Here is a 25,598-nt window from a genome sequence, read left to right on the forward strand (position 1 = left end):
TTTTCAACTCAGACTTGGTAGAATATACAAAAATGCAGTGCCCTGGTAGAAATTTTAGTACTAACAAATCCCATTACTCCACATAGCACTAATTCAGTCTCTTGAGATGTCCACGTTTTAGTTAATTATCTGCTAATTTCAAGCAATAGTCTACGGACCAAACCCAGTCAAACAAAAGGCTTGTTCCTTCAGGTCACGTGGCAAGGAAATATTGAAGGAGTCCATTCCTCCAGGCTTTGGCTAAGGTGAGGGTTCCATTCCCAGTCTAGAGCAATGCCACCTAAACCATCTACAGAATGATGGGCCGAGGCGAGGGAGATGCTCCTGGCTGCCCTGGCTCTCCAGAGCTGAGGGTCACGTGCAGCAGCTCCCCAATGGACAGTGCTGGCCCTGGGCTGGGAGGACCCTTTGCTCTGTCAGAGGTCAAGGGATCGGTTCCTCTGGTTCCCACCTATAAGGTGAGGAGTCAGAGTAGCGACACCAGCGTGCAATGGAGGCAGGGACTCTGGGTCTTTTCTTCATCATTTCATAGCAAGTAGTTCAAAGTGAGCAGCATCAAATTAAAGAATGAAGCTTTTCTCTTTACATTATCTGATTTCTCTGAAAGGTCTTCATGTTTATATAAAATGAATAATTATAAATACATCAATAGATCAGTCACCTCATTTAAAGCTGCCACTTCTTTTATTAGGCAGCCCCGACCTGTACAAGGAACTTAAGGGCAAACGGTGGGTGCCTTCGATCTTCCACTGCTCAGTCGCTCACCACAGCAAAGGCTCCAGTTACTGTGCCTGGGGCAGCTAGGAAAGTAGGAAGCCTTAGCTCCAGGACATGGTGCTAGATCTACCAGGTAGAGGAGGAGGAGCTGCTGGGTCACTTGCCCATGCTCAGAGCCAGACCCTGGGAGGGGCAAAGCTCGCCCGGCACGCACACCACCGACAGCTTCCTGGTCATGGGTGCAATTGTCTCCCTCCCTGTGATAAGGAGGTGGAGAGGAGAGGCCGGAGAGACCGGCAGCGGCTCTGTGGTCCCTGCGAGCCTGCTGAGGAGTGGGGAGCAGCCGTGCCTAGGGCTGTGGGAGCCCTCGCTGATGCGGTGGGATCCAGCAAAGTCCTAGGGCTGGTAAATTATTCCGTCATAGATTGCAGCTCTGCTCTGATGCTTTGAGCAGTGGGAACTGATCTCAGGGCTGTGCCGGCGTCAGGCCATGGGGTGGGGGTGGGGGCGTTGGCCACATGGACAGGGCTCTGATGTGTTGGAGGAGGCGCCTCTGCACCCCTGAGAAGCAAAGGCTCCGCTGGGCTCCTTCACCGCTGCTGTGATTGGCTGCAGGCAGCAGGCAGGACACCCAGGCAGCGGGGATCTCCAGGGGTGAAATTTTATTTTGGGTCCTCTACTGTTAGGAGAGCAGAGGTGCAGGCTGCAGCACCGTTCCAGACACAAATGACATCCACTGGGTGTTGTCACTGTAGCTCAGGGGCAAGCCTTGTAACCAGAACATATGTGCAAACAGACGGAGGCACTTGGGTCTGTCACCCCGAAATCCCACCTAACAGAAACCTTGCTGTGGATGGCAGGCTGCGTGGCAAGGTACCACAGGCAAGTGCTGTCCTTTGGAGGGCATAGCTGCCCGTAACTCCCTGAGGGCCAACCTCTGACCACCAAGGAGAGGCCTCTTTTGTTGGGATTCTGACACAGCCCCAAAGTATGTAGGTCATGGGGACCCAGCAACACTGCAGCACTTAGGCAGCTGCCCTGCCCTTGGTGTCTAGAGGAGCTGGTGCATGGAGCAGAACTGTGGCACTGAGCTGACCAGCCTTCCCTGCACAGGTGCCAGGGCAGAGAAGCAAGTGTGGGTATTTTAGGACATGGATTTGGCCAGTGTGCTCACAACATCCCAGGATGGGGAGGCAGAAATGAGAGGCCCAGTGAACTCAGACACATTGAAGGCAGTGTGTTCTTTCTACCCTGGAACTTGCAACTGTGAAGTCTCCCCCGATCTGGATGGTTCTCAGGCTTAGAACCCTCCCTCGGTAGGTGACGAGGTGGAAAGGCCCAGGTTCCCCACCTACGGGGCGGTCACTCAGCTTCATAAGAGCTGCGTTCCTGAAGGTCAAGTATGACGACACCCGTAAAGGTGCTTTGTCACCCAAGATGTTCTTCAAGTATATTTTTATTAAAGTTTCCATCTTATAGAGAAAGAAAATGAACGACTATAATTTCATTTTTCTTACTGTGGGGTTCACGCTGTTATATAAAATGTGAACGATATTATGACTGCTTAAATTAAACAATTATTTCAGTAAAAGACACAGCCATGAATCTCTCACTTCTAACATATTTATCCCTTCGCTCTTGCCACTTTCTGAAGCAGTTCTGAACGTTCTCTTTTGCGAAGGTCTTTGCTTGCAAGAGTTGTGGCTCCCTGGATGTCCTGAGTCAGTTCCAAACATTTCCCTTTCATGGTGATTTTGACACGGAGAAGAGCCAGAAGTCACCTGCCACCAGGTCTGGTGGATAAGGTGGATGAGGACGCGCCCTGATGCTTTTATGAGCCTGTCTCTCCCTGGGATGGCATTGGCAACAGCATTCAGTACGTTTTTCATCACATGCTGGTTTTCCCTGAGGACCTCCACATGACTCCTCCTCTATTCAGCCGTGTTTAATCTTCTCATCACATGTTGTAAAGACACAAAAGTGGACTTCCAGGACTGCTTCAGAGAGTGGCAAGAGCGACGGGATGGACATTGGTGGGACAGGTGTGTGTGAACCGAGGGGAGTGCTCTGAAGGGGCTGACGGCCATGTATTCTACAGGAGAACATTGGAAAGGGAGTTAAACATTCATCATATATTTTAATCACTAACTTCAATAAAGTTCAACTGCATCTGGCAGTTTTAAACACCATTTCTAGGGATGAATGCATGGTGACAAATTTATACCTTTTGAAGTGAGGAGACTTGGTTGCTCCTAGTCCTCCTCTCCTTTCCGTCACACACCTGATCACTGTAGGCCCAGGCATTTTGAGATAAACCAGAGATTCTGTGAGGCACAGACAGGGCCTTGACCTCTTAGAGAACATGTTCCTTTGGGCACCGGTGAAGGTGGCCGTCGTGGCTCTGGGCTGCTCTGGTATGTGCCAGGCTGGGACCGGCCCCCAGGGAGCGGACAGGCCAGTGTCGCTGGTGTCTGTACACACTGAGGGGTTTGTATCACTGCAGAACCCACAGAATCTAGAAATGACCTGACATGCACCAAACCTCACGGACCCACACCATTTCTGTGGAGAGTGTGGATGAGTTACATGAGACACAACAACCACAGTGAAGCTCTCAGGTTTGTGACTTCGCGCTCTGTCAGTAGACACCTGGCTTCAGGGTGACCTCAGCAGGGCAGACTTGGGGCTCCTCACCCATCTGATCCCTACCAGCAGGTGACTCTGAGTCAGCAGAAGCTGAGCAGTGCCTGGGGGTCCCACTGGGTAGTAAGGGAACAGAATCCTTGGGCTAGAAGGGAGTCAGAATGAGAGTGAAGACAGACACGTGCCTGTTGCTCAGGTACCTTTTCACTGTGACTTCTAGGAACAGCCTGGGTGGGGGAAGGAAGCCTCATGCCAAGAGTAGAGGGCGTGTAAGCCTACAATTCTTAAATAAAACTGCCCTAAAGTCCCACAATGATGATCTTGAGGGTCCCAAGATAACCTCACTGGTACTTTGGGTATAGCAACTTAATTCATTGGACTTAACTAAAGCAAGAGTGTACCTGCCATTCCTCAAGTGCCTCTCTTTGCTAGGACATTCTGTGAAATCACACATCCCTTACAGTTCTTTTGTTGCCACGATATAATATGACAGGTTCTGTCTGCCCAACACCCCTTATTATTTCTAATAATGTTATTACCAGCTCCAGTTTACACAGCAGAAACCCAAGGTCTAGGAAGAACATGCTCAAAGCCATGAAGGCCAGGCTGGGGCCCGGGATCCTGAGGGACATTGGACCCCCTCCACCTGAAGGCCACTAGCTCCCCTGTCTCCACGAATTATCAAATGACAGTGCACCGTACCCCTGACTGTTAGTCCTTCAATAACTTCTAGTGACTTCACCTGCTCCTATAATGTTTTACTGCTTCCACCCGCAGCCGTAGCTGGCTGTGCTGCAGGCTGAGCCGCTGCAGAGAACGGAAGACAGAGAGAATGAAGACATTTAAGCTCATCCTTTCTTCCCTGTGCTCTGCACTGCTTCGGTCACTTTGATCTCTTTGAGGCACATACTCCCTCAGACGCGTGGAAGGCAGGTTGCCAAGCAGTACAGTTTCAAATTTCTTTGTAAGCAAATAAACAAAATTACCCTGGAAATCCTGCACTATACTTTGAGCTCTGAGGCTTTTAAAGTAGACTTTTCCAGAGCATTGTATTTTCAAATATTTGTAATATTTTGAAATATCCATAGTAATCTTCACCTCTAACCACACCATCCAGCTGCTGAACAAAAAATAATTACTCTGAGTCAGGCTGATCTCAAAATAAATACAAAAATACATGAAAGGAGAAGCAGGCTCCTCACTGAGGTTTACATGACACACGCGTCACTCAAGTGCTGTAGGACTTAGGGAGCAGGAGCAAGGGCTACAGGAGGGCTCCCTGTCACTCATCTCCAAAAGCAAACAGCCGAATGCTGCTGGCCCCGTGTGGACACCATTATGCTGAGGTGCACGCTCCGTTTCCTACTAGAGGCAGAGGAAGGCAGAGCACGGTGTCTGTACTGGCCAGCCTGCTCCTGCAGGATGACCTGTCACGGCCGCACGGTGGCCATGGGAGATGGGGTCCTGTCCCAGGGCCCTGTGGATGCACTGCAGGCAAAAGGTGAGCACCTTACCCTCTCTGAATCTCCTTTGTCCACAGAAAGGAGGTGAACTTTACAGCCATCTCCAGGGAGAAGGCAAAGGCGAAGGTGCGGGGAGGGCCCACAGCAGGCCCGAGGAGCCCTGTGAGACACCCAAGGGCCGCAGCCCCTTACCGAGCAGGCTGATGCCCAGCTGGGACAGGCCCTGGCGCAATCCCTCGCCTAGGCTCTCGGGCAGCTGCCGCCGCCACTCCTCCTGGCGGTTGTAGTGCTCTTCATCCAGCGAGAGCCGGTCCATGTTCCGGGCCAGGCTGGTGGCCAGGTTGGTGACGGACGTGAGGGTACCTGAGGACAGAAGGGCACATGCACGGTTGGGTCCCAGAGCCGTGGCCAGCAGGGCTGGTGGGGGTGGGAGTGAGAAGGAACAGCACCCACGTCCTTTTCAGGCATGGCCAGTGGCGAGGGACGGTCTCAAGAAAATGAAGTAAAGGTTAACATCTGCTCGTGAGGGTGATGGTACTCAAGAGCAGAAAGTAAGAATCTCTGCGGCCAGGCAGAGACCTAGTTTCCCAGCCTTCCTATTGTTTGATTGTCAAGACCTCGGTAAACAGTGGTGAAGTCCTCACGGAGGCCCAGCTTTGAAGGCTAAAATTTGCCCGGGCTGCTTTTAAAGTTTATGTTGCTGATAGATTTTAGATAGATTTGATAGATTATAAGGAAATGTTTCCACTTTAGGAATAACATTTATCTTATTAATTCAATTTAATAAAGGGAGACACTAAACTGCATCATTTGACGTTCTGAGGAAATAATTATGTCAATTTTCATATTCAGGATGTTAACTGAAAAGAAGTAAGGACAACAAAAAGGAGAAAGGCCACATTTCTGTCTGGGTTTCAGAAGAAAGCAAATTCAGCCACCTGCTCAAAGCGGTCCCAGCCCTCCAGCAGGTCCACATTTATCTCAATAAACAAAAGTGGAAAACGGTGGTGGGCATGTCCTGAAGCTGACAAGCTCCTCTGTGATCAGAGGTCTAGTCTGGAGGAGAAACGGTAGATGACCCCTTTTTCCAGTGCTCTGAAAAGAACAGCACACACATACCCAAGAGGAGAGAACCAGTGTCAAACACCCTCAATGACTCAGAATGCTAAAATGACTGCTGAGCAGGTGTTGGTTGTTGTATTTTAGAATAAAAATAACAGAACCACAGAGATTCCAGTGTCAAGAGTGAGAAGCCCGCTAGGGACTCATCTGGTGAGGCGGAGCCTGGCTCCCAGGCCCCCATGAATGTCCTTCTCATTGTCCTTGGAATTTATTTTGATTGCTCTTTCTGCTCTTAACAGCCCCAACCCTGGCGCTCCCTCTGCTCTCAATGGATCATGGAGTCTCATATTTCAAGTGCAAGTCTTCTTTTCTTTTGAGGCCTTCTAGAGACTTCCACAATTTACCTCTTCAAAAGGAGTGTAGTATTGTCTACAGTAAATGCCTTTTATGGGGAAGGGGGGGTCTTTGCCTTGCTTTCCCTGCCTCCTGCTGAGAAGAAAAGGGACTCAGATGGCCCTCGTTAGTTCCTGAGTCACTGCCAACCTGACCAAAATATCAACCAAGCTCTCGGATGAAACAAAAACATTCTGGTGGGAGCAGTTTGGCCTTGGTGCTCCGTGATGCATCTGGACCACAAGATGGCACTGTTTACGCAGCATGCTTAGAGAAAAGTTGGCCTGTTCACCTTTAAATCAGTTTTCATGTCAAAACGTATCCAAATCTTTAAGAAAGTTATGACAACTGTATCTACATTAAAAAAATATAATGAAGCAACACAGTGTAGGATTTCTGATGTTTAGCAGAAATCCTGAACACCTTTAATATTTCTATATTTATCACATGGAATAACAGTTGAGCCAATCTTTGTTTTCCCAAAGGGAGTTTTAAAATTCTGAAGTTTCTGAAACATTTTCACACACTACCAGTAACCAGTGATCTGTTTAAAACATAAGACATTATATATGTGCTTTGTTCCAAACCAATATTTCACTGCAAGCTAACAAGCCAAACAAAGCTAGAGGCAATGTGGATGCATTCAAATCTTCAAAACTTTTTTACAGAGAAAAAGTACAACAGGCAAGGAATGGGAAGAGGCATTAGCACAAGGAACAGCATAGCTACCTTTGGAAATGTGCTTCACAAAGGATGTCGTCCCTCGGGAAACACCGCTCACGAAGGCGCCAGGGCCCCGGGTAAGCCCCTCATAGGGCAACCTGAAGAAGTCGGCAATGCCGGTCCCCACGCTTCGCACCAGACTTGCGGGACTGCCAAGGATCTCCAGGGATCCAACCACCCAGCCTGCAACGGACCAGAGTGAGAATTACGGAAGCCGGGTGTGTGTACTTTCACCAGTTGTAACAAGCGGCCCAGTTTCCCTGCAATTCATTTTGCACAGTAGAATTGAGAATGTAATAAGCTTCTTCAGAGTAAAATACGGGAAGTAACTCATTCACTGTGAATTCATAAATAGTGAACTTTCATACATTATAAATCAAAGCAATCCTCTGGCAGCCTCACAAATGGCTTTAATATGACTTCCTTGCCAAGCCTCGTGCACTGTGGCAGCAGAGACCCATGTGCTGGGGACACTTCCTCCAGCCCTGGGCAGGTGCTCATGGGCAGGCTGGGGCAGTGGGCAGCAGCAGGAGAAGCTGTATGACCTGGGGAGAGGCCAGATGCTAAATGGAGTGCTGCAAGGGGGATGCAAACTTCTGACAAGCATAGAGGAGTTATTTTTAATCTTTCCCAATTCGACCAAGTTGAGTGCTTTCCTTTGGAGCAGAGCTAGAGCCAGACAAATGACTCTCCCTCAGCCCCAGCTTTGGTTGTGTAAACACCAGTGACAGGGACACACTGATTGGGTTAGTGTGAGGGGAGTGTTCCCTGCCATGTCCCGGGGGGCAGCTGTGGATCTGGTTTCCTAGTTAAGCTTGTGCTTGCCAGGAGCCGCCTGCTTGGAGGCTTGATTACAGTATGTGCCTCATGGGAATGAGGCTGCCGGCCCCTCCTGCAGGCTGGGAGCCCAGGGACTGCAGGGCAGGCAGGGGCTAAGGGCCAAAGAAAGGAAGAATCTGAAAAGGCAACCTCCTCCGGGAATCCACTGACCTCCCCAGCCCTATGTTGGGGCCCTTTAGTGCTAAGGCCATGGGGACAAGTCCTGTGTGGGAGCCTCCATCTCTCAGCAGCTGGCTTCTGGAGGACAGTCCTGTGACAGAGATTCTCAGGCCGGGAAGACCTGAGAGATTTGGAAGGCACTAGTGCAGGAGCTAGGCCAGGGTCCTGAAGGGTCCTCAGCCCCAGCCCATGCACAGAAGGACTTTCATGGATTTTGAGCCCATTTCCCTTCTCCAGAACATGAGGAGCAGTTAGAGTAGGCTTTAGGTCAGAGGTGGAGTAATTTCCAGAATATGAAGAACCCAAATGGGGCCGCGCATTACTCATTTAGTCCTCATTGCAACTGTGATGACAGTGTCATCATCTCCTTCAGTTTAGCCGTGACTGAGTGGCCAGCTGGACACGGGCTGCTCTGGGCAGAGGTGAAGCCAGCACGACACTCCTCTCTGCCCACAATCTCCTGAGTGCTCATGGAGGCTGGCTGTCCAACCCAGGGAGGCCTAATTCATTCCAAGCCTACCCTGCCCTTCCATAAGTCCAGGTTGCAAGGAGCAGGCAGGGTGCTGTGGGAGAATGCAGAATTTTCTCCCTTTTCTGGAGGTAAAGAAAAACAGATTCCCCTTAGCCTGGAATCAATGTGAGGTTCCACCTGAAGAACCTCTCCTAAAGAACCTTCTTTCTGACTGCACATTTAAAGGAAAAGAGTCACTCTTGCCAAGCAAAGCCCTCTCAATGAAATTCCAGGGCAGGGCAGCAGGACTCCAGCTGATACCCAGATGGAGGCTGTGTTGGGATCCTCTGGGTTATGACTTCTGATACCTGCAGCCACTGGTGGATGGGAGGGCTATCTGTGGACCAGAGCTGCATTCCAGTAGCATTTGAACTGGCCAGAAAAGGGCAGAAAACCTTCTTTATTTTCCTCCACAAGCAAACAGTCACCCCTCTGCATCTGGGGAGGATTGGATCCAGGACTCCCCCACCTACCAATGTCTGAGGATGCTCAAGTCCTTCATATAAAACAATGTAGTGTACAACCTGCACATACCCTCCCTATACTTTCAATCACCTCTAGATCACTTACGATGCCTAACACAGTGCCAATGCCGTGTCATTAGTTTTACATTGTAGTTTTCAAGGGAATGGTGATAAGAAAATGTCTGTACATGTTCAATCAGGACACAATTCTTTTTTCAAACACTTCTGATGTGCAGTTGGTTGAACCTGCAGACGCGGGTCCTAGAGATACATAGAGTGTATCTCTTGGGTTCAGGTGTTAGGAAAGTTTGCCGACAAAGGGCCGGTTTGACTTTCCACAATATTGAAATTTTCGGGTAGATAGGGACCTCAGGAAATCCTCAAACCCATATTCATTTCTAGTTATCGTTAACTAGTCTATAAACCTCTTCAAAGGACTCTACTGACTTTCTGGAAATGCGGTCAGGTGATTAGGACCACTGCAGTCAGGCACTTCTCCTTCAGTCCAGTGCCAACCCCTCAGCCCCAGGCAGCGCTCCCCTCTGTAAGAATGCTGCTCTATTCGCTTAAGACTTCTCTCCTCAGGCTGTCTTTCCATTTCCCATTCCTTCAACAGCTACTTTCTTTCAGTAAGGTCTTCAGATCGACCACAGATTTTTTTTTTTTTTTTTTAGCTCAAGACAGGCGCTTTAATGGGGAAGTAAGGATCACCCTAGGGACAATCGCAGATTTTTTAGGGACAGAGTTTCCAAAAAGCTCTAAAAACTTGGCTCTCTGCTAGAATTTCGTGTCTTTGTATATAGTGAGGTTGGGACACCAAGAGGATTTTTAGATGAATTACTAAAAATCCAAACAGAATGTTCTTGTGAAAGCTCATTAAAAACACAAAACAAAGAGATCACTTTTAGCACACAGGCTGCAGGGGCCGTGGTCACTTGGGGCCACAGGTGGAGTTTCTCTTCGAGCTCAGCACACAGCTGGGTGCTTCCAGCACCTTGGCACCATGCAGTGACCGGACAGAACCTTATTCCTCCCCTGGCCTCAGATCAGAGCACAGTAACCTACATGTCTGCTTCTCATGTTAAAAGTAAAATTACCTAAAAGGGTACATTTCTAGAATGGTTTGTAAATATACCCATCTATTAAATTTGAAATGTTAACTACTTATTTTTAAATGACTTCTTTGTAAGAGGGAAGCATTTTCTTCATTGTCAGGTAAGCTATCAAAACAGGACTGGCAGAGCCCTCTCTGATCCTGTCATTTTATTTTATGTAAGAGTCTGGATAGCCCTATTAACCCTATGAATTTAATTATGGAAGAATGTAATCTTCCCAAAATGGCAGCTACTGGTGCCTTACCAATGATAACATGATCCTTTTTTTTTTCATGCTATAGTCTGAATCATTAATGGGAATGCATTCATTCACCAAGTGCAAGATCACAAAGAGAGCAGAACAGAGATCTCACCCTTGTCAGATTCAGAAACTCACATTTCCACGTTCTTTCCTGGAGGGTGCTGATGAGACCAACAGCTCTGGGTGGTGGTGTCTGCTTGAATTTTTGGGACAACAAAGGCCAGAATAGTAAAGTAAAACTGTTTTAGAGTGAACTTGGCCCAGGAACACACACTTTGATGCTGATTGCTGTACTCGGAGACCACATGGTCCCTAACAATCAATCCTTAACACAGATTACTCCCCATATAAGGTTTTGTACACTTATTAAATTGTCCTTTGCAGATTTCCAGCCAGAGTGGAAAGGGAAGCCTTACCTCTCCCACTGAGCCCTGAGAAACAGCAGCCCTCGGCCTGCAGGAGGCCACCTACCTGGCAGAAAGGGTGGGAAGGATGAGCAGGGTCTTTTCTCCTCTCTGGGCTCAGCTCTGTAGAGAGGCTGAGACAGCAACAGTCTTTTCTTTAAGGTCTGTCTGGACAGTGGTGCTGCTCAGTATATGCAGAGGGCTCTGTGTGCATTTTAGGAGCACACAAATCCTCTGAATTTCTCACCTACAGCTATTCATAAACAGCAATGAAGAAAACTTGTGCCTCTGAACTGCATTTCTTTTAGGCACTGGAGCTGAAGACCTGGGCTAGTTTTCCTGGTTGCACTAGTGTGCTAAGTTTATGCCTGCAAGGTGCTAAAAATGTTTGCTAAACTGAATTAAATTCTAAGTTATATTAACAGCTAAAATATGACAGCTACCATTGCTTGAATATTCATTAAGTGCCAAGCAAAACGCTGGATACTTGACATATGATTCTCTCAAAAATCATAAAACCCACTTTCTAGACAGGACACTGAAAATCAGGGGCTTCTATAACTTGCTCGAGGCCCTATATCAAACAGTGGCAGAGTTTACATTTAGATCCAGTTTTGCTTAACTGTGAAGCCCATGTGTGTCTCTGTCCACCAACTGATTCCTTATGCCTTGTCACAGATAAGGCATTACCCAAAGCATGGTATTTTGCTCAGGCTTTAGCTCACCACAGACTCTCAGCTTCTGTCCTCACCTGCTCTAAAAAGAGCTCCTGCAGCGTAGTGCATGGCCAGGGCGTGCACGAGCTGCCTCGCGGTGGTGAAGATGGGGCCTCTCTCAAACACGGAGAAGGAGAGAGGAGTGTGATCCGAGGCTATGTACAGCTTGAGGGAAGCGTGGATGGTGACGAGCAGGTTCACTGGCTGTATCACCAGTTTCCGTAACTTCACCGGGTTCACCAAGGCCCTGGCGTGCTGTCTCACCTGCAGGGGCAGGACCCGGGCACCTCCACAGAGCTGTGAGGGGTGACTGGCTGGATTGCTGTGAGGAAGGTAGGTGTCAAACACAGTTTTGATGTAGTACACAAATGTGTCTTCCACGTATAACCGGGCAGGTTTCAGCTCAAAACTGAGCTCGCTGACACTGAGTAGGAAGCTCTTGCCCTCAGTTAAGGTGATGCAAAGTTTGATAAAGCAATTCTCCTTGTATTCCTCTAAGTCTCTGCTGGAGACAAGGAGATCTGACACTCTGGGACACTGAGTAGGCTCTGCTTTTTCTTCCTGACAGATCAAGACAGCAAAGTGGAAATTGGACTTGTTATAAAGCTGGTTATCCAACTGTAGGTCCCCACAGCAGATCTCCATAGAGTAAAGATGGAACAGTGCTGCAGCGGGCTCTTCTTCTCCGGGGAGAGCGCCAGCCACAGGTGCCATGTGGAGAAAAACATCATCCAGAGTGAGCCTCAGAAGTTCAGATGATGCTCTGTGGTCGGTGAGGTCGTCGGACACTGCCACACTCAACTGAGTGATGAATACTTTAAAGGTAACCATCTTCTCCAGAGTTCTAGAGGAGACAGGGAAGAGAACATTAGTTTCTCCCACTTTCCTGTTTTTCTTCTTTCATTTCTAATGACAGTACCTTATTAGACACCTGACGGGATATCAGATTCTCATACAAGACAAATGAGGACTCAACTTGTGTCGGGACAGAGCCAGCCACACTGCAACAGTATTGGGAAATGTTCCCAATGGGACTATTAAAAGTTCTTGTCATATTTCTGTAGTATTTCCTTTATCAACAACAGGCTTTTACTCACAAATCCCTCTCGTTTTTGTACACTAATTCTTTGTCATGATGACTGCAAGGCAGAAAGATAAATAAAATAACTAAGATTTAAGTTGAAATAGGCAAGCGGGAGAGGTCAGCACAAACCCCACTATCACTGCACCCCACTAGCATGCCTGGCTCCTGGCCCCTTTCTAGAGCGGAGCCCCTGTGCTCTTCCTCAGGGACTCTCCAAAGTGCCCTCCAGCACTTTGCGCTCACCTGCACTGGGCCATCACTCCAGTGACTCACTCCTGTCCTACACCATCATTTTCTTCATTACTAGCAGCTTGTGAACATGCTGATTTCTCTTATCCTAGAAAACTCCTCTTATAACTCCACTTTCTTCTGTAGTCACCATTCATTTTGATTCTTTTATATAAAAACTCCAAAGTGCTTCCTGCACACATCTTTTCCTATTCCTCTCCCTCCTTTTTCTCCAAAGCTTGCTACATGCAGGCCTTGGGCCCCTCACCAGTTTGGTTAGACAACTCTCATCAAGGTCACCAGTGACTTCCATTTGGCTAAAGTAAAAGATGGACTTTCAGGGTTTTGTTCAAGTCACTGATAGCATTTGGTATTGTTAGCAACTCCCTCCTCCTAGATGCACTTTCTTCACCTGTCTGCTGTCAGATCTTCTCTCTCTCTGATCACTTATCAGTCACTGATGTGAATCCCTTCTCTCCCAGAACCCTGAAACTGACAGTGGCATGGCTCAGCCTTGGAGATCTTTTCACCATCTCCACTGGACTTCTTGGGGGTGTCAGCCAGGCTAATGGCTTGAAATACCATCCACGCACTGATGCCCAGAACGCCCTCTGAATTTCAACCTGTTGTAGTGAACTCCCTGGCCATAGGGTCGCTAACATGTCTGAAAGACATCTCGGCTCACCATGGCTGTACTCCAACCTCTGATCCTACCCACTAACCCACACAGTCCTTCCCATCTCAGTTAATGGCGACCATATCCTACCAGTGGCTCAGACCAAAAGGAGGAAAAAAAAAAAGGAAGAAAGAAAAGGAAGACATTTTTTTGGTTTATTTTTTTGAGACAGGGTCTTACTATGTAGTTTAGGATGTCCTTGAACTCACTATGTAGCCAAGCTGGTTTCAAACTCATTGTGATCCTTCTGCCTCCATCTACTGGGTGCTGTGATTACAGGCATGCATGGCCCAGACCAAAAATTTGGGGGGTCACCCCTGATGACTCTTAAAGTCTTATCCAATGTATCTGGGAAAGCCCACTATATCCAGGATATGACTATATTATCACTTCCACTGAGGTCACAGTGGTCTAAGCCAGTGAATAACTAATAATCTAGTCTTCTCTAATAATCTTCCTACTTGCCTCAACCTTTACTTCTCCAGTCTACATAACACAGACACATGGAACTTCTCTGCTTAAAATGCTCCAATGACTTCCTCATTTCAGTTAGAATTAAACTAAACTCTTTCAATGGCCCACCAAGGCCCCACACTATGTGTCTCCCTCCTTTCTGCCTGTAGATCTCTGGCCTCACCCACCAGTATTCTTACCTTCACCCACACCACTCCACTTCACCCATACACTCCACCTTACCTTGCTCTGGATGCCACTGTGCCAGGAACGCTGCTCTTGGCCTTGGGCTAGCTAGGCCTGTGGTCTGGAAGTGTGTTTCTCAGAAGACCACATTCAGAATTACCTTGCTGCTTTCAAGTCTCTATTCAGATGGCAGCATTTTTGGAAAGTTTCCCTTAAAACTACTTTCCCTGTCCCTAGGCTTTGTCACTCTTGGCCCTCCTCACTGAGCTGTTTTTATCCCTGTAGAATGCTGACCTTTTACTGTACCTAGTGCTTCCTTTTTAACTGTGTTTATTCTCTGGTGCACCCTCATTCTGATTCCATGTCTATGAGAAAGTAATCTCAAGGGCTTGGGTTCTGATGTTTTTATTCATGGATACATCTCCATTCTTAGAACAGCTCCTGGTGTCAGTAAGGACTTGAAAAACATTTGCTAAATAAATGAATCAAGGAAGTACAATCAAGTACCCAAACTGCTCTTATTGTACCTCCCATGTGTTGTGTCTATTGTCATTAAGATTTAAACGCTTCTAAACTTGTTGGGTAGGCTTGAAATTTTGTGCTATACAATTTAAAATTTGGTCTTTAATTTTGTTATACTAGGATTTTTTTTTTTTTTTGGTGCCTGCAAAGCAGGTGCCGGAACCACTGAGCCATATTCCCAGCAATTAAAAAAAAACAAACAAAAAAAAACACTTATGAGCAAAGAAAACATTCTATCTAAAATTGTTTGAAATACTACAGTTCAAATTGTCCAGATCCAAACTAATGAGTTCTTAGCCATACATGAGAAGCAAGGAACATTTTTAAAGATGGCTTAAGACAAATGCATGAAAGTTAGCATTATTATTACTTTATGTTTTAAATTAATTTTTATGACCACAAAATGAATGTTATAAAAGAAAATTAAAATACAGAAACAATTAAATAAACACTTGCAGCTCTGCTATTAACAATTTGATTATTTCTTTTCCTTTCAGTATTAGTTATTTCCTTTCAGCCTTTTGTCAGTCTTATTGCTAAGAATTTTACATATCTTTGTTATATGTAAATATATTCATATATATGTATTTGCGTTTCTGTATGTCTAGATGGCATATAACCGGTATATTTACCTATTCAATATTTTGCTTGCTTTACTTTATATAATATGCATTTTTCTCCTTCATTAAAATTCTGCAACATCTATTTTTTGTGATGTAGCATTTATGACACATTTATACACGTGATGACCATGTATACTCTGAAATTTTGCTGTTATAATCAACAGTGGAATAAACTTCAGTGTACTCTATATCTTTGCCCACTTCTTACATTATTCCCTTAACTCTTAAACTCTTAAAACACTTAAAAGTGAAATTTCCAAGCCAAAGAGATTTAAAGTTCTCTTAACTTTAAAATGGCACCAATTCGTACTTCCACCAGGACTGTATATAGAACATCATTGTTAGTTTGATATCTTATTCAAGTTTGTATCTCTTTGATTATTTATATTTTCTCTTTTAGAATTTTCTACTCATATCTTTTCCCTTGTTTTCGGAAGGAAGGGACAGATACCATTATATTATTTCTATTGAGCAATATTAGTTCTTTTAAATTAAGGATATTAATTCTTTGCCTGGTTCATGCTTTTTAAAATCTGACAGCAACTTCTTGGGTCAAATGGGGAAAATGTGGCTCTAATAGGTATATTTACATTTGGTATAGCTCTAATTGCTAAGTCTAATTACTAAGTTTCCATAGGGATATAGAAATAAGGGTATGGTTCTAAGACTCATATCTAGATTGCATTTTTTTGTTTGTACCAGGGATCCAACTTAGGATCTTGCACTTGCAAGGCAGGTGGCAGAACTGAACTAAATCACCAGCCCCAGATACATATCTTTTCTTGTAAGGTAGTTTGTTAAATATCATAGAGGAATTGGAAGGGAGACTCAGGAAAGATAATGCACAATTATAGATTATACAGTGATCGACCAAAAGCTTTAGTATTTATAGGAGAATGACAAGGAATGGTAAATAATTGGTTTACAACTTCATAATGGGAAAGCTTACTGTACGATTACTGGGAAAATAATTATACCTACCTGGTAGTATGGGTTAAAATAGGCCCTGCTTTCCCTTCGGGGGCCACAGTGATGAGTACTGTGCCACATTGATGGACAATGTCCACATATACATAGCCAAAGCCAGTAAGGAACACAACCTGGAAAGAGAATGTTCAGAATCTTATTCAAAAGAAACAGGAACACTACTGAAATGGCTGACTTCAAATGTCTCATGTTCTGATTCAATACCACAAACACTTCCTGGTTATATTTCTTTATATCTAAGTGTACAGGTTACTTAGTTGACTTGGAATGAAAAGAAGAAAAAAATCAAATCCAGATTTTTCAATATCCAGCTGTAAGATTCACAGGACAAAAATGATGGATGACGGGGCATGAGTGTCTTCATTCTCTGCTTCTTTGGAATTGGCAAATAATTCTGCATGAGCTGGAGCCCAGCCATGGGGCCAGCCTTATGTACACATATGAATCTCTGTGGAAAAAATGCTAAAACTCAGGACTTGAAATGCAAGGTGTGAAAAGTTTTCAGGCTTTTGAGTACTGACTTATTACTATAGGGGTGACCTTCCATGCTGGCCACAAAAACACATACCCCTAAATACACCAATAATACATGTCATAAAGTCCAAGGTTTCATACATAACATGTAGGAAGAATTTTAGATAAAGTAATTTACTTAGAGTCAAGACTAATTTTTCTACCATATGAAGGTCGACCAACCTAAAAAAAAAAAGTTCAATCTCGGAAGCCAGGTGCCAGTCCAGCAGAACAGATGTCCTTTCAGCATTAAATACCAATGTTGCTTAAATGGATAAATACTTGAAAACAGAGCAGAACTACGTGAAAAACAATTTCAAGAACATGATGTTCACAGCCAGGATTACCTGAGGGCGGGGCAAGAACCTCCTTGTGCCTGGGAATTTTAATTCTGATGATTTGCAATATCAATGCAGTCCAAGTCAAAACCCTTATTGTTAGGATAGCAAATAAAGAAGACTGACAACTCCTGAACAAAGTAATAAAACTAGGTACTTGCTTGATAAGTAATTCAGGCATTCTAACTCTGACCACAGAGTTACCAGAGTCTAAGCAGACCCACAGGAAGAGAGTCACAGAATCATGTGTGGAAGCAATTTGGAGGTCGCTGGGCTTCTTTTCTGTGCAGTGGTTCCTCCCTCAGAAATTCTGTCCATCTTTAGCATCCAGGGAACACGGATGTCATCTCTGTCTCCTCTTTCTATGCCCCCCTGCAGCTCAGCTGTGACCAGATCATCCAAGCTCTGTCTGCCTACTGTTCTAGCCTAGGCTCTTGCCTGTCTCTCACCACTTTCTGTGCCTAGAATACACTTTCTTCTCCTCAAAAGGCCTTTCAAAACCCTGTGTTTCTTTCACATACAGATTAAAGGATACCTTCTTCCATGAAGATATTCTTTAGTCTTTCTATTCCCTTCTTTGGTTTGACACCTACTCCTATATTCTAAAAGCACACAAATCATACATTACAAATTTCACCAATTTTACTGTTTGCATATTACTTGGCTGTTTATAGACAGACTTGACTCAATCACTAGATTATGAAATTCTTGAGAGCAAGAATGCATCAATTCACTGTATGTGTATTCTTTATGGACACATCTCTCAAACGGATTGTTTTGCAAAAATATGTTTGAAAAGATTCTGTATCATGAATTTGACTATGATAAAATTTGGAATTACAATGGCACAGCTCACAAATCTAATAAAACAGAGTGAAGATTCTTTGAGAAATATTCTCATTTATAAAGGCCACCCCTTGGCTTATTACTTTTTTGATCGGTGAAAACAAACGGTATTATTCATTTGGCATAAAGCTTTTCAGGGCTCTATGCTCCCATCGATGTCACCTTTTCTTAGGGACTGACCATAACTTCAGTACATAACGCAGGTTTAGCACAGTCCTAAAATACAGAACTAGCATTCTTCTAAGGAGGGTAACAGGGGATCATAACACAGGAAATAGTTTTCTGTTCATTCTCAGAGTAACTTTCTGGCATGATGAAATGGGGATACTTAAATGTTCTATGATCATAAAAAACAAATGGATGGTTTTTGTTAAATGCCCTAGGGACTTTTGAAAACAAGAAAATTAACCTAAACCTTTAAGGTGCCTCTTCTGGACCCATACTTGGACTCTTGAGAGAGATTTTGCTGGGTGTCTCTTTGCCTCAATGCCAAGAATAGAAGGAACAGAGTTTTAACTCATGGTGCCTCTCGTTGTTCATTCTCACAGGTACAACAACTCACAAAGGCTCAAATTACAACGCTCCATTCTAAGCTTCTGTATAGTGCAGCTGCGGAGATTAGGGAGCTAGGTACCTGGGAGACAGTGAAATTAGACACCTATACACAGGACCCCAGAAATGTAGAGGAAATACCTGTTTTGTTCTGATGGTTTTAACATTCAATCATTCTATCTGTTCTTTGAAAAATACCTAACAGCACTCACAAAGAATTAGCTATCAGAGAAGGTAAAATTGCCTACCTCCCAGCTGGTGAAAAAACCTTGCGCACAAATAGTGAGTCAAAGCTAAGAGTTCCAGAGAAGAGGTGTACACCAGGGTTCTCCTGCTTGGGTCCCAGCCATCCTGGTCTCTCCATGAGTTCCAAATACAACAGCTTTATGTCCATTGTCTTTAGGACTTGAACTAGTGCCTGGTACTCAGTACAGAAAGGCAGATGATCTAAATGGACATCTGAAAGCTGGCTCCTGTAGCACAGACTTCCAGTGTTCACCACTGTCCAGCTCCCCTTTCCTTCGTGTAGAGCAGGATTATACTTCTTACCCTTTTGTAGCTGGGTATGGCCACGTGACTAGTCTTGCCCAGTGGCTAAATGGTTGAAGTGACAGGTGTTACTTCCATTCCAAAGCATGAAAGAGCCACCTTTCTTTCCTGTTGCAGAGGCTGGTAAAAGGCTTTCAGGTCCAGGCCAGTGGTGGACCAAATCTGGTGCTGTTACTGAAAATATGGCTTTCCTGGAACATTGCTATGCTCATATAAAGCCTAAAATACTATTTAAATTGCAAAGAAAAAGTCTACAGAATGCTTCTCTGATATTTGTGATACACTGCTTGTTACATGATTATTTGTACATCCCAATATCCATGTTTTTGTGTAGCCCCCCCCCCTTTTGAGACAGGGTCTCACTATGTAGTTGAGACTGACCTAGAACTCACTTTGTTGCCCCAGGCTGGTCTTGAACTCACAGCAATCCTCCTGCCTCAGCCTCCTGAGTGCTGGGATTACAGGCGTGTGCCACGACGCCCAGCATGCAGCCCCTTCCTATACAGACACTGAAATCAGTTATGTGACTTTCTTCAGCTCACATGATGTCAGCAAATAAGAAGCTTGAAAAAAGTTTGCTTACTGGGCCTTTCCTTTTGCTGTGATGTGAGGGATCCTGGCCTAGTCTCCTAGAAGAGGAGCACCATGTGACGAGCACCACGATGGACTTCCCAGCTGAACCCATCCCTTAGCCAGCTGGCCTGCTGCAGGCAGCTGTGTGGGTGATCCCAGCCTCCCTCTACAGAAGTCACTCAGCTCTCAGAATCCTAAGAAGTATCATCACTGTTGTCTGAAGCCATAGTTTCTGGGGTGGTTATAATGAGGCAGATGATAGATGATGGAGTAGAGGCTGGGTCCCTGAGTGATCATGTAGGACAGAGCCTCTTAACAACAAACCTGGCTACACAGCAAGAACAAGGAATAAACCTAGGATTGTTATAGGGAGCTTAGGGGAGCTTTTACCACTAATGTGTGTGTATTTGTAACAGAAGTAGGTTTCCAGCAAAAACCAAAAATACGAAGTCCTGGCTTAAGAGTCATAACATAAAAATGGCCACTGAAAGTGACAAAAATGAGGATCCTCATTTTGAAATGTCAAAGGCATTTAGAAAAACTGTTACCTGAGATTATTTGGGAGGTAAAGCATAAACATAATAAATCTGTAGGTCTAGAAGATGATGTTCCAAAACAAAACATCAGTAGTGTGTGTGTTAGCTGGTATAGGGTGTATCTAATAATGTATTTTAAATAAGAGATGAGCTCAGGAAAGAAATGGGTCAGGTTGCAAATAAAAATAAAAGATAATAGAGTCTAGAAATTCTCGGCCCTCCACATTAGGCATAATTATTAAAAATTCTGTAAAATCAAAATTTTTCCAGGTATGTAATCATCTGCTGTTTTTCCTTATTCTAGAGTAAAAAAATAAATGTTTTAAAAAAAGAAATTCTGGGCCTTGAAAAAGTAAGAAATGTTTTTAAACCCAATATGGCTGAGCATTTCCCCCCTAACCCTGTTGAAATCCTAATCCTGCCAGATGATACTACTAGGAAGTGATTAGTGTTTTTATAAAAGAGGTCCAAGAAAGTCTCCTACTCTGTCTGCCATGTAAGGATACAGTGAAAAGACAGTCACACACAAACCAGGAAGTGGGGCCTCATTAGATACCCAATCTACTGGTAACTTTATCTTGGACTTCCTCGACTCCAGAACAGTAAGCAATGAATTCCTGTTGTGTTTAAGCCACATTTTGTTATACTACGACATTTTGTCATACTAGTCCAAAGAGCAAGAGATAAAACTGAAAGCCTTTGAATATGAATGCAGAATAATACCCAGCCTTAGGACCAACTATAGGCATCATACTGTTAAAACTTTTTAAAGTGATTGAGAATCAAATTCAGATTAAGGTTATATATTTCCCAAAGAAATTCTTTTAAATCCAGAAAGAGAGGAAGGAAGCAAGACAATAAAGAAATATGTCTTAAAAAGGACCCAGGATATAGTTACTGGTATATGGAATTCTCTGGGATCACATAGGTAAGAAGACTACTTGATTTTTGAGAAATTACCACTGCCTTATATACTCACAGACCTAGACTGATAGAGAATGTTGTTATTTGATGCAAGCTTCAAATGGCCGAGGAGGATCTCTCAGAACAGCAGTGGTGAACCTATGGCACACATGCCACAGTGGGTTGTTTATATCACTGAAAGCGCTAAAAGGTTTGCTGTTACTGTTATAGAAGGTCAATCCAGGAACCTGAAGAACAATGGTAAGAGAGTTTCCAAGAATAGAAGCAGGGCTCAATGACTAATTCTTGTTTCCAGGGTATAAACCCTACAGAATATGGTCAGAAAAAAATTCAGAATTTCTATAGGCATATGTTTTTCATTTTTTTTCTTTCTACAATGGAGAGATTATTACCACTATCTTGCTCAGTAAAACAGCAGGGACAGGAGGAGCAGATAAGCTCCTAGGTCTGGAGATCAAAAAAAGTCATATCAACCCCGATCATTCCTCAGAATTACTGGACTTCAATGTGATACAGTGACTGTTTAGCACCAGGGAGGATGGACAGAGATTTGGGAAAAGGAATAAATTAAACAGTTGATGGCCAAGGGAATTTTCTGAGCTGGGGAGTCTGTCATTGAAGAATGGCCTAGGCAGTCCTACACAATGCCACCATTAGTTCTACTGCACTTTCTCCACTTTGCACTGGTACTATGAGTGGGTGTGTGCAGAAGGATCTAGGCACCACATAGTAAAACACTGGTTGTTTAACCACAAAACATATTTGGAGGATCTCCTGAGTTTGGTCACTTGAATTTGTGTAGGAGCACTTTGATCAGAGGTTTGATCTCACCTGTTATGAAGACTATTTGAGGCCTAGGTCCCCCTCTCTTCTGCTTAATACATTATTACTATTATTATTATTATTATTATTATCATCATTTTTGGTACTGGGCATCAGTCTTGGGTCCTTGTGCTTGTGAGGCAGGTGGTGGCACTGAGCTAAACCCCTGGCCTTTAATGTATTATTTTAAGCTACAATCACAAACAAAAAAGACTCAGATATATATATGGTGACACAAGGAAATAATGGAATATATTCCATCCAGCCTTTGTCTCTTTTCTCTTAATAGGCTATATGTGAAGATCTGGAGATATGAGGAAGTTCTAAAGCCCAGCAGCACTGTAAATTAAATAATATTTACCCCTATTATCAAGATTTTTAAGCTGGTCCTTCCTCCAATTTTCACTGATCTTCTCTTCTATTGGGCTGCAGTCCCCATTATGGTACATCTTGCTGGGTCTTCTTCCTCTGCTTTTTCCTTTTTTGGAACCAGGGACGGAACTCAGGACCCTGTGCTTTTGAGGCAGGTACAATGCCATTGAGCTAAATCCCTGGACCTCTTCCTCTATTATTTCAACTTTTTCTTCTACCCAACTCATCTTTACCTTACCTCAAATTTTTACTTCCTTTTTTAGGTGGGAGAGCTTATCCATTTCTTTTTCTTACTCCCAGCCCTTCCTGGGTAACTGTCTACAGCCCAAATTGTCCATTCAAGTGTTTTTCTAAAGATAACTTTCTCCGCTCAGAGGAATTCTATTTTCTACAACGATAAAAGATGATAGTTTCCTCTCCCACTTTTGAATCTTTAAGTTGAAGACAGTACAATACTTATCTTATCCTGAGAACTGATGCATCTAAAATGGTCTGAAGACATGTTCATTAGGCATTTTAGTTGTTCAGCTGACTTTTGGTTAAGGCTTAGTTTTCATAAAAAATGTCACTTCCTATATTGGGAAGAAGTAAGTTTAAACTTTACTAAATATATCTCCACGTACACCATGTGTAAAATAGCATTTGAAGTAGGAAAACCAGGAGATACAATAATTCTAGACTTAGTCTTTGAAGGGAAGGAAGAAGAGATTTCCATGTGTGCTAAGGGACAGACCCCTTTCCTGCAGTGGGAAGACAGGGGTGAGATGTAGCCTGGCCTCAGCCGATGTCTCCCTGGTGTTCTGGACTGGAGAGCCTTCTCTCTTCTGGACTCCATATTTTAGTAAACACAATGGTAGTAGTGATGGATAATGACTAGATGGTAGAGAGGTTGACGATGGAGAGAACGTTTAAGAGGCTACTGATAAATGATGAATCAAAGGCCCGAAGGAGATTCTGGTGAATGAGAAGGAACAGAGACATTCCTGGGATATCTCTAACAGAACCTGGTGATTTACTAGATGTGTAGGGACAGAGAGAAAAGGGAGGCATGGAGATGCAGTAGAAAGAAGTCAGGCTTAGAAACCAGATGGTACTGGGTTTGAATCCCAGGTCCACTAACCCAGCACAAGATTACTTCTTTGAGCTTCAGGTAGCATCTACTTTTAATGGATGTGATATAGGGATTAGTGATAATATCTTTAGAGTTCTTGAGATAAAACAGGCATTCAATACAAGCTTCTATCAATATTATTTAAGGATTTTGTATTTGGATATAGTAATGACATTAAATAAAGCAGAGATTCTTGGAAAAGTTGATTTGGTGTCCAGAAAATGATTGTCTTAATTTTAGACACTTTGGGTCTGAAGTGCTGGTTTGTGGGTCCTTCAGGATGAGACGCTTAGTGGGTAGCTGAAAACTGGAGCTTAGGAGGAATTCAAGAGGCAGAGAGAGATATTTGGGAGTGATTAGGTGATAGACAGTAGCTAAAGTTATGCAATGAATTAGATCTCCCAGAGCAGATAAGAAGGGAGTTAAATTTCTAAGATGATAAAGTAGAAAACATTGGATAGGGATGAAAGAAAAGAGTAGATATTCTGGATGTAATTTTTCCCATGTAAGCTTTAAAAGAAAACATTTAAGAGAAATTCTTACTCCTGAGTATCTTTGGAAACAGTTGTGACTCAGCCAGAACAGACTGTAAACACGCAGGAGACTCTAGACCAGGGCATTCAGCAGACATTTGGAGGTGGGTGCCAACTTGCTGCTGACGAACTGGTACAGGGGTGGGGAAGGTGAGAAAAGTAAGCAAGAAGCCAAAAGTACCTGCACTACACATTTCCTGAAGCTGATATTCACTTTGATTGACAGCTTTTTTTCTATGCGAAAGCTCCTGCATGAAGGCTAGAGACAGCTCTGGAGATGACGACTTGGCGCTGTTAGCACCAGGGCTAGGGTTACCTCCATGCGACGTGCACTGAAGGACCAAGCACATATCTGCCTCCTGGTTCATTAAACCATTTAGGAAATATCTCATGACATTCTTATAGACAAGAGCTATCGTATTCAATTTAGTTGAAATGTGATTTTACATGCATTTTTAAAATTGAAGAACGGTGGGCTAGATGACAATAGTTGGGCTTGTTCCTGGATGACTGAACCCAGATGCGAGGGAAATACCCAGTGATTCCTCATCACGTTCAACATCTTTATTAATTACTTGGATGACTACGTGGAATCCATGCATACAACATTTATAAATGATGCTACCATGGATATTAATATATTAGATGACAGCATAACAGTTTTTTAAAAGTAATTTCAACACAGTGGACTAGGCCAGTAGCAATAAGACCTGATTTTTCAGGGATAAATATAAAATCTTGTCACTAGGTTCAAAAAGTCAACTGTATAGCTAGTCATATGATAAAGATTTGGGGGATGTGGTTGACCACAAGTTTAATAATAACAAATGATCTGAATATGTTATTAAAACATCTTCTACTTTATTAGTGGAGGCATAGGGAGGTAATAGGTGGGTAGACCACATTTGGAATACTGTGTGTAATTCCAGCTGCCAGATTTTTAAAAAGGGAACATAGCACACTGGTGTGTTTACACAAGGGTAACTGTGGTGATGGATCTGTAAATCACAGTTACTGAAACAGTGATTCAAGGAACCAGAAATGTTTGGCCTGGTTAAGCGAGCACTTACAGGACAGTGTGGAAGCTGCTAAAAGCCAGAGTGTGGCTGTATTGGAGGGGAGCTCAATACAGTGCGCCACTGCACAGGGCAAGGTAGGGACCCATGAGCAGAGGTACCGGGAGTGCTTTCAGTTAGAGTAAGAAGAAAGTTTTGTAGTCACCACTGGAATGAGCCATGACTATGACACTGGGACCTTCTGCAATGACATGTCATGGAGGGGGAAATTAGAAAACTTTTAAAAAACCTGTACTTTGATGACCTTGCAGGCAGCAGTACCTGGAGCCAAAGCAAATCTTTAGAGGACAACCTGTGACCCTAGCTTGGTGTAAGAACAGGACTAGGTGATATGTGAGCAGATGTGAGTGCCAGCCTGATCGCTTAGCTGTAAGGCACCTAGCTGATTGCTTTTAAAACCTCAAACCTCTCATCAGTAAATAAATAAGAAAATTGCTGCCCTCATAATCTTAGAACCTTTGCAGTGATCAAAGTATTTTGGGACCAGGCATGGTATAGCACGCCTGTAATTCAGCACTTGGGAGGCTGAAGCAGAAGGACTGCAGTGAGCTTGAGACCAGCCCAGACTGTACTGTAAGTTCAGAACCCAGCCTGAACTGTGTAGCAAGACTCTTCTAAAAAAAAAAAAAAAAAAAAAAAAAAA

At 44.0% G+C, this 25,598-nt stretch overlaps 1 protein-coding gene across 3 annotated transcripts in view; it reads right to left on the reverse strand.

Moving 5' to 3' along the window:
* Nucleotides 1-25,598, reverse strand: part of Vps13b (vacuolar protein sorting 13 homolog B) — a 675,222-nt gene that overhangs the window by 10,838 nt on the left and 638,786 nt on the right. For all 3 annotated transcript variants that reach the window (XM_033759979.1, XM_010619560.3, XM_010619559.3), the window contains exons 55-58: nucleotides 16,205-16,323; nucleotides 11,487-12,295; nucleotides 7,008-7,184; nucleotides 5,016-5,186 (exon numbers count right to left, since the gene is read on the reverse strand). In XM_033759979.1, coding sequence (XP_033615870.1) covers nucleotides 5,016-5,186; nucleotides 7,008-7,184; nucleotides 11,487-12,295; nucleotides 16,205-16,323 — 1,276 coding nt within the window. The remainder of the gene's footprint in view (nucleotides 1-5,015; nucleotides 5,187-7,007; nucleotides 7,185-11,486; nucleotides 12,296-16,204; nucleotides 16,324-25,598) is intronic.

Source organism: Fukomys damarensis, unplaced genomic scaffold (assembly GCF_012274545.1).
Source record: "Fukomys damarensis isolate Sample0158 unplaced genomic scaffold, DMR_v1.0_HiC HiC_scaffold_5, whole genome shotgun sequence".
NCBI classification, from domain to species: domain Eukaryota; kingdom Metazoa; phylum Chordata; class Mammalia; order Rodentia; family Bathyergidae; genus Fukomys; species Fukomys damarensis.